We start from the raw sequence: 16,740 nt of genomic DNA on the forward strand, positions 1-16,740 counted from the left end.
GGACGGGCGAGGTAATGCCCCGTCCCCTGCCCCTCCCTCTCCCTGGCCTCCTCCATGTCGCCGTTGGTGCGTCAGTGGGAGAATCCCGGATCGGAGATAGCTACAGCTCCTCAAGTGAGAACGTCTACATGCTAGTGAACTGAGTCTCGAGAGGAGTACTCAGCGGTTTCTCTGGCGCCAATAAATCCATATAGGGCCGATAGACGTTGTCCATCGGCGATTGGGGGACCCCCTGCATACCCCCCCCCGGCAGCGCCATGCGATCCCTGCATCATCCCCGACATCATCATCCCGGGCATTTGGGCATCATTCCCGGCATTTGGGGCATTCCTGGACTCGCCCCGGGCATCCCCAACATTTGGGGCATCATCTCATACCACTGCGGGTACATGTTGTAGTACCCAGGCATCATCCCCGCCGCCGTTTGAGATTGGGGCATCATCCCCGACATTTGGGGCATCGCGGCGGACATCGGCGTACTACCGTCGACGGGAAAATACGGCGCCTGTGACTCGCTCGTGGCGGGGGAATCACTATCGTGGTGCTCCATTGTTCTTCGAAAGAAAAGTATTTTAGAGAGAGGGAGATACTCGTTAATACAAATGGTGTGAATGAAATGAAGTTCAACGATACGTATTTATAGAATTATTAAAAAAAGAAATTAATGCAATAATCGGGACGTCCGCGCGGACGTCTGTGGGAGTGTATAAAAATTAAATGTGATTCTTAGAAATCTCATCTATACACTTTGAATACTTTGATTGCCGCAATTTTTAATTCCAATTATTTGTATTTAATCTTAAAACTTGATATTTGGATTTAATTTGAAGAAGTTTTTCATATTTATGATATGTAATTACTTAGACCATCTACCTCAAAAATGAGTTTAGTGTAGAAATCTTCTTCAACCATACCCTAAACTCAAACCCATTTTTCGTGTTTTTTTGAAACAACACCAAATATGGTGTTACTGCAAAAATTTTGTAAGACAAAAACTAAAAAATGGTATAAATTTTTGAATTTGGTGTAAATGGTTGGAGTAAAATTACGTGTAACATATATTAAAAAATGAGTTTGAATTTGGTGCAAATAGTTGGAGATGACCTTAAGAAACCTGTCTATAATGTATATAAATTCGATTCAAAATAGTTCAGTTAATTATATATAAATATACCAACTTATTGAATACTGGTATATAAATTAAATCATGTTTTGTTGCAGTTTTCCTGCTTAAATACCTGAAAATTAAACCCACGCATAGTGAATGAAAAATATAGTTGGGACAACGCAAAACGTGGTGTGTCGCAATTCATAAACCTCTATCCTACAAATAAAGTACTCCGTATAACCATACACATCAAATATAAATACCAATAGAACTAATTTCGAATTTATTTACGAAAAGTTAAATAAATCCATTATTTATTCCAACGATCAGACATGCCCATACTGGAGAGGGCCCCACAACTTGTTACCGTGCGATGCGTGTGAACGGCATGTCCGAAGATAAGTGCCTTAACGCGTGCCAACTCCTCCCACACGCTTCCCTCGTGCGAAACCCTCCCCCTCTCTCCTCCGTCGCACCGCCGCCGTCTGCCCGCCGGAATTTTTCACACGTCCCTTGAATTCCGGACGCTGCCTTCTTCTCCGGTTAGTTGGCTCGCCGGAGTAGATAACTTTCCGACGGCGCTTGTCTGGATCCGCGTGGAACGACGTCGGAAGTGAGTTCAATTTTTTGCTAAACTGTTTTATGAGCTGAATCGTGTTTAATTCCGGTGGATTTATAAGGTTTTGGAAACATTGAGATTTTGTTCTGGATTGGATTGGTTAGTATAGTATTCTAATTTGTTTTCAGCTGATTTTTTGGGTTTAGAAAACTTAGCTTAGCTGAGGATAAATGAGTTAGTGTGGTGATATAAATGTTTCTCCTCTGTATTCTTGCTACTTAAACGCGAAGAGCAATGCTGCATCACAATCATTGAAGCAAACTCTTCATTAGCTGAACTTACTTGGGAACAACAGAAACGGTGATGTTAAATATGTGAAAATGCTCGTAGAGGTATATGTATGGAAGTTTGAAAGTTTAGCTGTATAATTTATCTTCGAGATAAGAAGTTCTAAGGATCTCAGACATTTAGGCATATATAGAGTTGCAATATATGCAAAACTCAATATTAATGACAAACTACAGATCCAACTAGACGGTCATTATTAGATCATTTTTAGTTTATTTTAGAAAAATCAGATTTTTAAAACACGGAGATCACATAGGTCATTTTTAGATAACACGGATGTCAATCAATGTTATCAAATAGCGGCTATGGCGGCGCTATGGCATGGCGTTCGGTGGTGGAAACGCCATAGCACCATGTCGCTGCCATAGCACCGCCATATCCGACATTTGACAACATTGCGTGTGTACTGCATTTAGGAATAAGGCATTATGCAAGAAACATGGTGGTTAGAGTGGTATATTATGCTTTATTAATTGTTTAAAGTGTTTTAGATGTTATATTTTTAATATTTTTTAATTTTTGAATTATATATAAATATATAAGTATTATCTTATTTATTTAATTTTTGACCGCCATATCCGCCATACTAATACGCCATATCCCTGTGGCGGTTTTTAGGCAAACCGCCATAAGCCGCCATACGAGATTGATAACATTGATGTCAATTTTTTTTTCCGTTTTTGATATGATGACCCGTGTTTTACCAATTCAAATTTTCTAAATGAACTAAAACGATCTAAAAATGAAATAATTTTGTGTTTTGGTTCTGCAGTTCTGCATTAGAAATTACTAGTACTAGTTCTTTATGATTCTCTTGACTTTGTTTGTTGTGTTTCTATTGTAGTATAAAATTAAGCCGGACAGTCAGAGATCCTGAGTACGAATGCAAACGCTCACATTTCATGGGAAGTATGCCACAAGTAAACTATAATTAAGGTGTGAAGGTGGAGGTACATTCGTCAGCATGACTAGTTACTGCAAAATATGTGCCTCCTCGAGGTGAAGATAACAAAGAGATACGAGGAAACTGAAAAGGCTGATGGCAGCAGAGATGCAGAGATTTGACACAAGTGAAGAAGATGATGATGAAATGGGGATGGATGTGAAGGAGGAAGATGATGATGACGAAGATGAAGAGAAGAACATGGTAACCCCTACTATGGTTGGTGCGGATGTTGGTGTGTTGTCAACAGGGGGTAGTAGCAGGTATGTACATAATCAGCAATATCAAGATCCGCCTACTCCGCAGGTAGGAGGGGCTCGACGGTGTAGGCCTCAGGAAGAGAAAGAGAGAACAAAGCTGCGGGAGCGACAACGTAGAGCGATCACAGCAAAGATATTGGCTGGGCTTCGTAGGCATGGCAACTACAACCTTAGAGTCAGAGCTGATATTAATGATGTCATTGCTGCTTTGGCTAGGGAAGCAGGTTGGGTTGTTCTTCCAGATGGGACCACCTTCCCTTCCAGAGCACAGGTACCACTATTCTTGCTGTGCTTTTCTTTTGTGAATTTACACTTGTAGAAAAATAAATTCTTTCTTGCTTGATTTACAGTGTTAGTACTGTTTTGCATTTTCTCATTCTAAATTCTTGTATTATAGTATGGATTTCTTCTATATATAATTATTCACTAAGTCGGATGCCCCTTGTTGAACATTACTGGCACAGGGATGATGTTAGTGTTGGTCACCCGGTTGATTGGGTAGAGTTTTTGAGATGCGGCCCAAGAACTCTGAGATGTGAGGTTTAAATGGAAGAAACTAGTAAATGGTTATTTCAGCTGTTAAGGGTTCATTTCAATTAACATTATTTTCTCTTTTACCTAATATATACTAATGTGAAATCAAATTTCTCTATATTTACCTTGACATGTTTGATTAAGCATGCTACAATATGTGCAACTAAGGCCGCCTTAAAGCAGAAGCAGAAATATTTTAGCTCAGATCTGCATCTGACATTTAAAGTTGAAGTGGAGTCTGTGTATTCTAGTTGTATAAATCTTGAGAAACTGGTCTTGCACTAATTTCATTTAAATACCAACAGAGTACCGGCCCTACTGGTGCGGCACAAAACACAGCTGTGACATCATCTTCTTCACAAATTCCAGCACAACATACATCTCGTACTTCCTTGAGAGGCATCTCCCCAGGCTATAAAAGCACTGTTGATTATAGCTCAGGTCACTTGAAAGGTGTTTTTGTGCCCACCTCATCTCCTTATGATGTATCCTCCAGCACTAGGAGTCAAACACCAGCAATGATTGGGGATGGAGGAGAGCTACCAAATCCTAATGATCCTCTTCTTGGAGGTTCAATTGATTCAGTTGACGCCATGCAGGCAAGAATCCTGGTTTCTCTAGATTGAAATTCTTACACTAGCTTTTGAATTTACTTCTTAGGTGCATTTTGTAGTTGCCTCACTTGGGATATCACATGATAATTTGTCCTGAACATTGATGGCATTTTAGTTTGTCACTGCTTTTCAATTTTTATTTTGATTGGTTTTTATGCCCCTAGGTTGTCGACATGCCGTCAAAACTACAGGAGCGGGAATTTTCTGGTACCTCTTATGTTCCAGTATATGTTATGTTGCCAGTGAGTAAGCTAATTTTACCAACCCATCACCTTACTTTTTACTTATACTGGTCCAGATTTAAATGGTCCTATGAAGTAAATATTTTTTGTTTACATATTGACTATTTGACAAAATGACATGTATTCTTGGTGATGTTTTAGGCTTGTTTTTTTGGGCAAGTGATTCTTAGAGCACCAATTCATTTTGGCTGCAGTATGTTGTCATTTAGATGAGTATCAGGTTAGAAGAAAGATAATTGTTAACGCCCTAAACATTTTGGTGCCAGTTGGGTGTCATTAACATGAAATGCGAGCTTGTTGATCCAGATGGTCTAGTGAAGCAATTGAAAATCTTGAAATCAGTTCATGTCGACGGTATTATGGTTGACTGCTGGTGGGGTATAGTTGAAGCGCATGCACCTCAGGAGTACAACTGGAATGGTTACCAGAGGTTATTTCAAATGGTGAGGGAGCTGAAAATGAAGCTTCAGGTGACTTTTCATGTCCTGGCTAGTGGCTACTTAGTATTCAATTATAACCTCTATTTCAGGTTCCCATGTCTACATGCTTCTATCAAGCAGTACTTTCATCCAGCAAAAAATACAAAATAAGTCTTAATGTTCTGAATTTTCAACCGTTTAAAGATGCCAAGAGTTTCATAGATTTTGTTTCATGTAGGGAAATGAATTTATTGAATCTGAAATCTCATGGATGAATATTGCATCATTGGACCAAGTAACTTTGAGAAAATATATCCGAGAACCTTTTTTTTTTAATAAATATATAATAATGAGAGATGGAATATCCAGCTTATGGCATTGGTTAAAAGTCTAAGGTACTCTAGATAAGTACACTACTGTTTGCCAGGTAGTACCTAAGACATGCTACTGTGACCTATTTATACTGATCTTTTTCTAATATGATAACAGGTTGTTATGTCCTTTCACGAATGTGGAGGTAATGTTGGGGATGATGTGTGCATTCCTCTGCCTCACTGGGTCACTGAAATTGGTCGAAACAATCCGGACATATTTTTCACGGATAGAGTTGGAAGGCGGGACTCAGAATGTTTGTCTTGGGGGGTTGATAAAGAGCGGGTTTTAAGAGGTCGAACTGCTATAGAGGTGATGACTTGATATGAACTAAAGGTGTTTATGTTGTTTTTGCGAACTGTTTACAGTCAGAATATTTCTCGAGCACGTCAGTTTCCTGTCGACATTTTATTTGCACTTGTTAATTAGCAGAAAAAAGGAGAACTGAAGCACTGCACAACTGCAATGCTTTTTACTTGTGTTTTTCTAGTGATTTTCTCTATGGTTTGATGTTGATTTGGTGGCTAGTTTCTAGAAGCTGTGCTTTCTTAAAGTTATATATCATGTTCACCCACCAGCTAGCAATTTGTCAATATGAAAAAACTTGTCCTGCAATAAGTTTCACACATTAAGATGGTTGGGATTTTACTTGTTAAGCAATGCTCTAATTAACTAGCTTGTGCATTCCATTGATCTTATGATTTGCTTAACTGTTGTAGGTCTACTTTGATTGCATGAGAAGCTTTCGGGTTGAATTTGACGAGTTTTTTGAGGATGGTGTCATATCTATGATTGTAGTTGGACTTGGTCCATGTGGAGAGCTGAGGTACCCTTGTAACCCTGTGAAGCATGGTTGGAGATACCCTGGCATTGGTGAATTTCAGGTAATCAGCTTTTTATAAATTAGTTTCTAGTACTGCACTTAGGATAAGCCATGCAACCTTGTAGGAAAAAAGTGGTATGATAATTTTGGTACCCATCACAGCTTCTGAAAGCGTTGAGATATACTACTAATTTAAGATATTTTGTATGAACATGTTCTATAATGTATTTGACAATATAATATATGTTTCTCTATTCCCAGTGCTATGATCAATATATGTTGAAAAGCCTGCGGAAGGCTGCTGAAATTAGAGGTCACTCTTTCTGGGCCCGAGGACCAGAAAATACTGGTTCTTACAATTCACGGCCCCATGAAACAGGCTTTTTCTGCGACGGGGGTGACTATGATGGTTATTATGGCAGGTTTTTCTTGAGTTGGTATTCTCAGGTTTTAGTTGAGCATGGTGATAGAGTGCTTTCTCTAGCCAAGTTAGCTTTTGAAGGGACACAAATTGCTGCAAAGGTGAGCTCCTTCGCTATAAACTAGTGATTATTTCCTTATGTAGATATGGTTTTATTTGACCATCTTCATCCAGTATCAATTAATTGATGTGGAAATTTGGGTCTTTTGTTAAATCATACTCCCTCTGTCCCAACTTAATTGTCACTCTTGGAGTGGGCACGAGTATTAAGAAATGTAAAGAAAAGTTGGTTGGAAAAGTTAGTAGAATGTGGGACCCATTTTTGTATATTAGTTTTATAATAAAATGTGAATAGAGTGAGTTAGTGGAATGTGAGACCTACTTACCATTTATGGTAAAAATGAAGTGTGACAATTAAGTTGGGACGGACCGAAATGAAAAAGAGTGACAATTAAGTTGGGACGGAGGGAGTATGATTCTCTATCTGAAAACGTTGTCATATTTTGATTTTTGAGCAGATGTCCAGCATGCACTGGTGGTACAAGACAGCTAGTCATGCTGCTGAATTAACTGCTGGATTCTATAATTCTAGCAATCGCGATGGCTATGCTGCTATCACGTCAATGCTGAAGAGGCATGGTGCTACTCTATGCTTTGCATGTTCCGAAATGAGCATGATGAATCAGAACACCAACATCTCCGAGTCCTTGTCTGATCCCGAAGGATTGCTTTGGCAAGTAAGCAAGCATTAGCAACTCGGTTTTGATATTTTTCCATTTCTATAATAATGCCAATTTCTTCACAGGAAAGACATTTTTTGCTTTATTAACAATTGTACCATTTTATGTTGGAAATACACATCATTCTCCCTACAAATCATGTATTAACTGCTGGATTGCAATTTAGGTTCTGAATGCTGCCTGGGATGCCAATATATCAGTTGCCAGTGAAAATTCTTTTGCGTGCAATGGCAGAGAAACGTTTAGTTGTTTATTGGAAAAGGCAAAGCCCATCAGTGATCCAGACAGGAGGCATTTTTCTTCTTTTACCTATTTGAGGCTCAGCCCACTTCTCATGGAAAGACCGAACCTCGTTGAATTTGAACGGTTCATCAAGAGAATGCATGGTGAGTTACTGTTACGTCCTTAACGTACATTGAGAATGCATCATATTCCAGTATACATCTTTACAAGTGGTCAAATCAGATTCAAACATTTATAAGAATTCCCGTCGGCTCACATACATCTATCAGCCATTTTAGTCTACTTAACTCGCTCGTCTGATTTCATGAGTCATTAGGTTTATGTCAGAAGCAGCCATTATAATTTTTATGCATTTTCATGTTCTAAGTGAAGACACATTTTATTGCATTAAGATAAGATTGACATCTGAGCATTCTAGTAGAACTTTTGTCTTAAACCTGCTGTCTAAACCAATTATAGATCTTACCAAATATAACGTTGATATTATCTCTCTTGACATAATTTGCAGGGGAAGCTGTTCTCGAGTATCAGACGTAGTTCAAAGTTTGAGAGTAAGAATACTGACTTAGCTTTCTAATATAGCTCCCTACGTACACATCTGTAACTAAACGATTTTTAGAGGACTGATCGATGCTCCCCGTAATGTGCTAAGTTATACCATAGGAATCAGTCCCATTAAAATGATTTGAATGTAATCTGTATGTATTGAAGAAACTGTGCAAATTAACTTGTACAGAATGGGTAATATATTTATGCTTCTTACTGTTGTTGTATGCTCCTTTCAACGAGTTTATTTTACAGTATGCCCTGGTTTTTTACTTAATGGATCATTTTTTGTAGTGCCCGCTCCTTTTATTGCTTAAATTTTAAGAGTTTTCTGAATTTTGGAAAAAAAATGTCACCTTTTGTGTTCAAATAAATAGAACTAGTTATCTATACATATATAAAAGGCGAGTTTTGGCCTTATTTTGAATATTTATGAATTTTGGGCAAACTTTTGAATTTTTGGCTTCTAATTGTAATTTTGTATTTAATTTGTGTATCATTAAACGTTGGATATAGTCATGATACTGTAACTGCCATTACTCATAACTGTATTAATCATAATTCAATTTAAAAGTTTGACTGTACAAATTATACAAATTAAATTTCTACAGAAATTATACAAATTAAAACGTATAAATTGATTAACCCAATTGTATAAATACAAGATAACTCCACAATTATTTCATACTAATAAACTTTTGATATGCACACACTTATTATTTCATGCTAATAAACTTTTGATATACACACACTTTTCTAAAATGCGACATGTGTATATGCATACATGCACTATTAGTAATTTAGTATAAAGCAGTATTTATACAATATTATTTGTGTCTGACACTATAATAATATATTGATAAATTATTATACATATGTCTTCAGTTACTAGCTAGGAGAGACATAATATCATTAAATTGGGGAATTGGTGCATTACTCATTCATTTGAAGTAGCGGAAATTGTTGGCCATTCCATTTTCTAAAAGTTATTATACATACAATTGTTTATATTATTGCATTCTTAACTATATTTAACATTTAACGCCTAAATTGTTGTTTTAAAATTTATTTTGAACAATTTGTAGGGATTAATATTTTGAAAGTTGAAAGGTTTTAAAATTTCTTTATAGTAAATGGAGGAAATTGAAAGGTTCTGGAATAGCCACCCAATTCATTTGTTTGGACTATAAATACATGACCATTGATAGTTTCTAATTCATTCAACCTGCTATTTTCTATAAAAATTTTGTTTGATTTTAGATATTCATTTTGAATCTTCTATATATTGTTTTTACTTTTAATTTTAATATATATTTATGCATTATTATTATGGCATAAGTTCATGTTCCCATCAAATAATTTTCTAAACTAGCATCAAATTTAAATATATGTGTTTATATTGTTATTATTTTTTTGCTTAAAGTTCTTATATAGATGGAGGCAATCTGACACGATGGAGAAGATGACACCAGCACGGGGCGCCGAAAGTGCTGGAGATTGTGACCGAAAAAGGTGAGGCTATTGGAGATAGAGACAAGGGTTTAGGTTTAGGAGAGAGTAGATGACAATTGATAGTTTATAATTCACTCACTCGCTATATTCTGCAAAAATTTTACTTGATTTTATGTATTCTTCTGAATCTTCTGCATATTGTTTTTGCTTTTAATATATATATTTATACATTGTTATTATGGCATAAGTTCACGTTCTCATCAAATAATTTTCTTAATTAGCATCAAACTTAAATATATGTGTTTATAACATATTGTTAATATGTATATTATTATTTTTTACTTAAAGTTCTTAAATAGATGGAGGCAATCTGACACGATGAAAAAGATGACACCGGCGCGGGTGATACGCTCGGATTTTGCACAATTTTAATGTCATTATTTGGTCCGTTTTGAGTGTCAAAGTTGCATTACATGTCCATTACTTGCATATATTATATATTTTGTGAGAAATGTGCATATTTGAGCTTAAAAAGGGAGTCAAAACGCGAAGTAGGAAATCTGGAGTTTCTGATAGCGTCCAACGACCGTTGCAACCCTGCCGGCGACCGCCGGCGCTCAGCGGCCGCCATATCTGTAGCGGTCCGTTTTGGGAAATTTGTGCATGGAATGAAGACACGCCTAGCGACCTCTAGGCAAGGCGTGACGACCGCCACCCAAGAGTCAGAAGCCTCAGATTAATGCATGGCGACTGCTGGCCAAGGTGCAACGGTCCGCCACAAAATAGCGGCGAGCAGATTTGCCCTAATTTTCTCTCCAAGATTTACCATATTTTGCAACCCTTTTCCTTATTTGAGAAGAGGCGATTTCTCCCCTATAAATAACCCATCAAGCTTCATCAAAATAATCCTCTTTTTGCAATATATTTTCCAGAGATTAAAAGTTAGAGTGCTTCATTGTGCAAGGAATTGGAGAAGGATTCAAGAACACCAAAGCTACAAGGATTCAACATTTGGGTTTTATTTGCTTTAGTTTTATGTTCCAATTGTTTTCCCTTCAATCTATGTCTTTAGATTATTCTATCATGTGTAACTAAATTCATAGAATTCTAGGGATGTGTTAGTAACGACTTTGGTTATACAATTCATTTTCTATTTAATATTCGTTTTGTTCTTACTTTGTTTCTTCCTTAAGTTGTTGGATAATGATTCACGTTTGAGTGACACATTCTGTGATGAATTAATATAACTTGTTACATAATCGTGAGGGGAGGTTGGCGAGTTAGATCCACTTAATTGACACTACAATTAACCATAAACACTACAAAGGTCTTAGGAGCTTTTAGGAGTTACGCATTTAGGATTGACAACCCTAATATTTGTAACCAACGTTTGCATCGCATGAATATAAACTAGGTGACTCGTTCTATCAAAGTAAGAACTGTGCTAATGTATTGTAGTTAGAATTTGTATAACCATAACCGTGACCGCACATCCCTGGAATTCTCTTATCTCTATACTTTTATCTCCGTGATTTATTTGCAATTAGTTGTTTATTTGTTTTCAATTGTTCTTTGTTTTCAAAAAAATCTTTCGGTTTTCCAAATAGTAATTGAGTTTTAGTAGAGGGTAGCCAGTCTGTGATTGTTTTTCCCCGTGATCGATATCCGGTACTGACATTTAGCTATACTATTCCTACTATGTATACTTGCAGGTATTTTTAGTGCTAATAAATAGTGCATCAGTAGGGCGATGAAAGTGCTGAAGATTATGACCGGAAAAGGTGAGACTATTAGAGATAGAGACAAGCGGGTAAAAAAGGTTGGGAGTAGAAGTAAGATGAACGCGTATTGGAACAGAAGAGAAGATGGAGGCGGGTTAATTCTTAATTAGAACTCCACTGAACTTTTTTTTTATTAATTCTAATCAGTTGGTCATTTATTTTATTGAGAAACTTTTGCTGAATTTACTAAGCAATATATTTCTACAAATTTATTGATTTCTAATGTTATTTGATTTTATAGATTTGTTTAATAAATTTTTATTATATATTTTAAGCTTTTAGATTTCATATGATGATAGTTTTTATCATTTTATAAAATTATTTCACGGTGTAAAAAAGTTGGGGAAAATATAATGGATCATGCGACGCACGGATGTGATACTAGTTGTTACTAATACTTAAGTGATGACGTTTCACGAAGTAAAAGAAGGTGCCGATCATACTTAAACAATTACCTATGTTATGAAATATAACAAACGTCGAGGAAAATATAAAGAATTTATTCCCGAACTAAAATGTTCGACTATACCCCAAAACCACGCGTTAACTTACATAATTACGTGTGGGTCTATGAGTTTATATAAAAAGAATCTTGAATGCTATTACAAAGAACACACAAGTATGGGCCAAGAACTTAAGGGATCATGTGCTATGTAGCTTGCACTTGTGGGCTTTCTCCTTAGGCCCAAACCCTTAGCTCAGCCTTTTGTTCGAAACGAGCTAACCTACGGCCAGCTTTTTCCCCAGCTCCTGTGACATGGAGGAAGAAACGAGATCAAATAACAAATTTTGGAGGTACTAAAATTAACTATTCCTAGGTAAAGAGAAGAAAACATCCAACTTTCCAAGATGGACCAAAGTACCTTGCCAAAAAGAAGCAAGGGCTTCTGCAAATTCCCTCCCAACGTTCTGCAGAATCAGGCACACCTGCAAGACCAACAAAAAATATAGATGCAATAGTCCTTATCACTAGGACACCACCCGATTTTGCAGTTAAAGTTGCTGCAAAATCCTAAAAGAGATGATTTGCTGCAGGGAGAGGACAAAGAATACAGCAGTTCCATTTAAGGCTTCACGAGTACACACAATGTGCCTATAAGAACCCCTCCTTGTTCCCCTCAATCTTCCCTTCCACACACATCAAAGATCCAACGTTGTTTTTTTAGAAACGAGAACTAACAACAGCAAGAGAGAAACCATCCCCACTTCTTCACAGCCTATCAGCAGGTAACACTCCCCCTCCATCCCTCCACCCAATCTTTTCTCATGTCATCATGTAGAAGCACTAGAACTAGAAGCAATAAGCTACTGCCTCACAACATAAGAATCCTCATGTTTATACAAGGTTCCCTTCAAGTAAATTTTGAAACCCCACAGCAGGCAACATGATAAATTGTAGGCAGCAACAGTACTATGTATCTTAAATTAGGATAAGCCACCAAGCAAGAGCAACCCCCAACAGAACGAAAAAAAAAGAAAAAAAAACATGATTTGTAGAATAGCTAAGACCCCAATTACCAAGCTTCACCCGTTGTACACCTAATTAACGGGATAAATGCGAGCTAGATAATGAGAGTTCGGAGACTTAACTTTAGGGCCGATTGGTGGATGGTGGCTGCCTTGGCGGCGCACCCAGGCGACGCCGGCTGGGATCGCAGCAAGCGGAACCGCAGCTCGACGGAGGGCCAGCGGTGCGGCGGAGCGGAGCTGTGGGTGTAGGGAGAGAGGGAGGCGATGCTTCCTCTCCCTCTTCGACGGCGCGACGCCAGTGACGACGGGACCAGAGGCAGCAGCAGCGATCCGCAGTGCCCAGCCGGACAGCCAGCGAGGCGGCGGCTAGTCGCGGGCAGCGGCGGTGACGGTAGAAAGACGCCAGCGCTGGACGGGAGGAACTCGCGTGCCTCGCGATATAACGGCTGGTCTCGCAGATGCCGAAAGGAGATGGAAGAAGGATGAAGAAGCGAGCTCCAGCAGCGCAGAGGAGGCGCCGACCGGAGCGGTGACGACGGGCGACGCTGGGTCCGTCTTGATCTAGGGTTCCTTCCCTAATTTTGGAAATTGAAAGTGAAGAGATAGAATGGGGGAGATGGGGCCGATGGGGGGTGGGACGGGTAGTGTAGTAGTTGGACTGTTTAAATGGTAATTGGGCCACTTGATTTTATTTTCATTGGGCCATGGTATATGTTGGTCATATAATACTTGGACCAACAACTAATTAGATTGGGCCTTGCTAATTTAATTCAGTTATGTATTTAACCCAGGAGAATAAAATTGATGCGGGATTAATGATAAAATAAATTATGGGGTGGGCTGCCAATTAAAATACAAGTATGAGTAAAAATATAATTTAATTTTTAGGCTTTCCAAACGTTTTGCCGATTAAATAATGGATAGACGCTATTTAATTTCGTGACATTAAATTTATATTTCCGAAATTTAGCTAATGCTTGAATAATTTTACAAACTCTCAAATAAATTAAATCGCTCGATTTAATTTATGCTTAAGGACTTTCCCATGAAATAAGGAGAAAGAATAAAATGATCATACGCTTAGGAATACATACACGTTAAATATCTAGCTTCTTAGGCCTAATTTAAGTATACTTTATTTTCTAAAGGGGCGTCGTCTCACGTCAAGTAAGACCAAGTCGATGAACTTTCAACTAAGGAATTAAGCTCAAAGGTGGGCATTCTTTTCAAAACTTGATTTTAATATGAACATGTGAATCTTTTCTAAATATGTTTGCCATGCCATTTTTTGGCTTTTACGAATACCTATCTGTTTGGCTATGTCAATCATGTTAAATCGAATTCGGGTCCCAGTAGGGCCGCAAACCCTACTCGGACTAGTGTACACATATGGGGATCGTGATCTAACTTTCGAGTTGGCCGGTCCAGTGACCGTCGTGGAATGTGGTCACATTCCCGGTTCACATACGTTCAGATATGGTATCTATGTTTATGTGATTGCGGAATCAATTTTATGAAATGAAAGGAATTTAGTGACTCGGGCCATTTAAAAATATAAAAAAACCCCATGTTCACTCAACTATGGCTGACAATTAAATGGAACTATTTTTTGGCACTGTGCTCACTGAGTATATGAAGTACTCAGCCTTGCATGTTTCTTTTCTAACGTGCAGGTTGAACGTGTACGAGGAGGCGAAGGTGTTGGGAAATGATTATTAATAAGTAGCAATAGGTAGAATAGAGTAGTATGTCTTCATACATGCTACTTTGTCTTGGACTATTCTGCTGCAATAGAACTATGTTCTAGGAACTTATGAATTTGGTCTTCATACTCTGATTTTGTTTTGATTATGTACTCATTCGCCTTCGAAACTATTCCCTCGAGTTGATTATTTCCTTTATGTTGAGTTCATGATGGATGAGATTATTTTAGTTACGAAATAGCTACGCTCGCTAGTATTAGGAAGTCGTGGTCGTGACATTTTTTGATCTTACATTTATAGCAATGAAATAAAATATGAAACCAGAGCTTGCTTAAGAGCAAATGTGGCTTCAATTTATGTTGGCTTAATATGTGTTCTATTTTTATAGGTTTTTCCTTCAATGAGATGTGAAATTATGCTTAAGCTTACTTTACTATGGTTTTTAATTTTGTTTTCTAACAAAAGGTGGTTTTGTGTAAACCTTTGAAAGTTCATTTTTTATTAGTCATAGCATCATTTTATTGATGATAGTTTACGTCACAGTTATAGAATTTTGTTATGAAATTTTATATATGAACATAAATAAATTTTGTTATGAAATTTTATACATGAACATAAATATCTTATAAAATAGTAATAGCAAGATAGCAAGATATAATTTAAGATTAAGTTATGAGATTATTTAGTAGAAAAGTATTCACTATCCATTTAGGATATAATCATCTTGTCAATTCGAACATCTTCTATATAGACAATTAATTCCATACTACATGCAACTGATGTTCATAATATTGCACAAAATGTTATTGGATTATATTTTTTTTAGCGTTTCATGACAGTGGAGCCATTTCCCATAAAAAAAATATAACTTGTCTTATCTTACTTTCTCATATTTTATTATCTTTTTTCACTTTATTATCGCTCCACTTAACATATTAAATATGTAAATTTCCACGATTTAAAATCTCATTTACTTTTTTTCTATTTTAGGTAAATGAGTTTCATCATTCAACTAATTTATTACACTCATATTCTATTATAAAAATAATATAAAAGTTGAGTTACATTCCACTGACTCATTTCTCCATTTTTTCCTCACAAAGTTAAATATTAATTTTTTAAAACTCGTGCCGAGTTAAAATGAGACTATAAACGGCAGACAACTTTAATCTCTACTAAAAGAATGTTCCAATACAATGAAACGAAGAGAGTATTTTTAAAGGAAAAAGTTTGGTGGAATCGGACGGGATGTCGTTTCACTAATCTGAGAAAAAATTCCCTAGTGTAGATATATCAAATAGAATAGTAAGTTGATATATCCAACAAATAATTATTTGACAAATGAAATTCTAAAAAAGTCATATTCCAACTGTACGTAGCGATTCATGGAAATGAATGTATGTAAATCCTAAACTCATTCATTATTTTAAAATATGGGAATTTCTCCAAAATGTTTTGAGCCTTACGTATGTACAGTCTTAAGTGCGTATTGAATCTAATGGGATTAATATATGCATACAATTATACATGTCTATGCTATAAAAAATACTACTATAAAAATTTGAAAATAATTAAAATACGTTTACAAAATTTAAGTTAATAGCCAAACTTCATTTGTGTGTGTGTATAATTTACATTTATAAGTATATAATAACTTAGTAAAATTAATAAATGTATCTCATGAATTCCAATTTAGTGACTAACACAAGGATGAATTTTGTGTATTGATATGAAACAATGCATAGAAGGAAGTTCTTACATGTACATGTGATATTATATTGTATAAACGTATGTTCTACATAAATAATAAAGTTTGGTTATTAATTTAATTTTTTTAAATATTCAATTAATTATTTTCAGTTTTTTATACTACTTTTTTTAATAGCATGTACGTACATATTATTTCCATTAGATACAGTTGGGACTTGAGAGTACGTAAGGAATGTAAATAATTTGGAGAAAATTCCATAATTAAAAGTAATAATTAAATTTATATCTACATTCATTAGTTTTCATGTATGGTTATGTAGAGTTGAAATATGACTTTTTTTAGGATTTCATTTGTCAAATAAATATGCTGTGACAGAATAGAGCAATTGTATAATCGAGACAAACAGAAACGTAAAGAGGACACAGATTTACATGGTTCGCCAATTGGCTAC

At 36.5% G+C, this 16,740-nt stretch overlaps 2 protein-coding genes across 3 annotated transcripts; one reads left to right on the top strand and one right to left on the bottom strand.

Annotated features, from left to right (window-relative positions):
• Positions 1–1,434: 1,434 nt before the first annotated feature.
• On the top strand, positions 1,435–8,399 carry LOC121792550 (beta-amylase 7-like). 2 transcript variants are annotated; one of them, XM_042190538.1, is made up of 11 exons: positions 1,435–1,721; positions 2,860–3,489; positions 4,058–4,351; positions 4,531–4,608; positions 4,875–5,078; positions 5,517–5,711; positions 6,119–6,283; positions 6,484–6,744; positions 7,162–7,380; positions 7,550–7,769; positions 8,135–8,399. In XM_042190538.1, exons 2-11 carry the CDS (start codon positions 3,055–3,057, stop codon positions 8,161–8,163), a joined length of 2,100 nt encoding a protein of 699 aa, XP_042046472.1. In that variant the 5' UTR covers positions 1,435–1,721; positions 2,860–3,054; the 3' UTR covers positions 8,164–8,399. The 2 variants fall into 2 exon arrangements, with proteins under 2 accessions (XP_042046472.1, XP_042046473.1); XM_042190539.1 differs by lacking the exon at positions 1,435–1,721 and adding an exon at positions 3,683–3,758 and having other exon boundaries at positions 3,230–3,489.
• Positions 8,400–11,884: 3,485 nt separating this feature from the next.
• On the bottom strand, positions 11,885–13,922 carry LOC121779391. Its single transcript, XM_042176732.1, has 4 exons — positions 13,915–13,922; positions 12,995–13,445; positions 12,269–12,332; positions 11,885–12,155 (listed from the first exon to the last, which is right to left on the bottom strand). The coding sequence occupies exons 1-4, from the start codon at positions 13,920–13,922 to the stop codon at positions 12,085–12,087; spliced, it is 594 nt and encodes a 197-aa protein (XP_042032666.1). The 3' UTR covers positions 11,885–12,084.
• Between the last annotated feature and the right edge of the window lie 2,818 nt (positions 13,923–16,740).

Source organism: Salvia splendens, chromosome 2 (assembly GCF_004379255.2).
Source record: "Salvia splendens isolate huo1 chromosome 2, SspV2, whole genome shotgun sequence".
Lineage (NCBI taxonomy): Eukaryota > Viridiplantae > Streptophyta > Magnoliopsida > Lamiales > Lamiaceae > Salvia > Salvia splendens.

Excerpts from the sequence above, each read along its gene's own strand:
- LOC121792550 (XM_042190538.1), top strand. The coding sequence starts at position 3,055 with ATGGCAGCAGAGATGCAGAGATTTGACACAAGTGAAGAAGATGATGAT. Across the intron at positions 3,490-4,057 it reads CCTTCCCTTCCAGAGCACAG|AGTACCGGCCCTACTGGTGC; the intron begins GTACCACTATTC and ends AAATACCAACAG. Across the intron at positions 7,770-8,134 it reads GTTCATCAAGAGAATGCATG|GGGAAGCTGTTCTCGAGTAT; the intron begins GTGAGTTACTGT and ends CATAATTTGCAG.
- LOC121779391 (XM_042176732.1), bottom strand. Across the intron at positions 12,333-12,994 it reads TCCACCAATCGGCCCTAAAG|GTGTGCCTGATTCTGCAGAA; the intron begins TTAAGTCTCCGA and ends TTGGTCTTGCAG. Across the intron at positions 12,156-12,268 it reads CCTTGCTTCTTTTTGGCAAG|GAGCTGGGGAAAAAGCTGGC; the intron begins GTACTTTGGTCC and ends TCCATGTCACAG.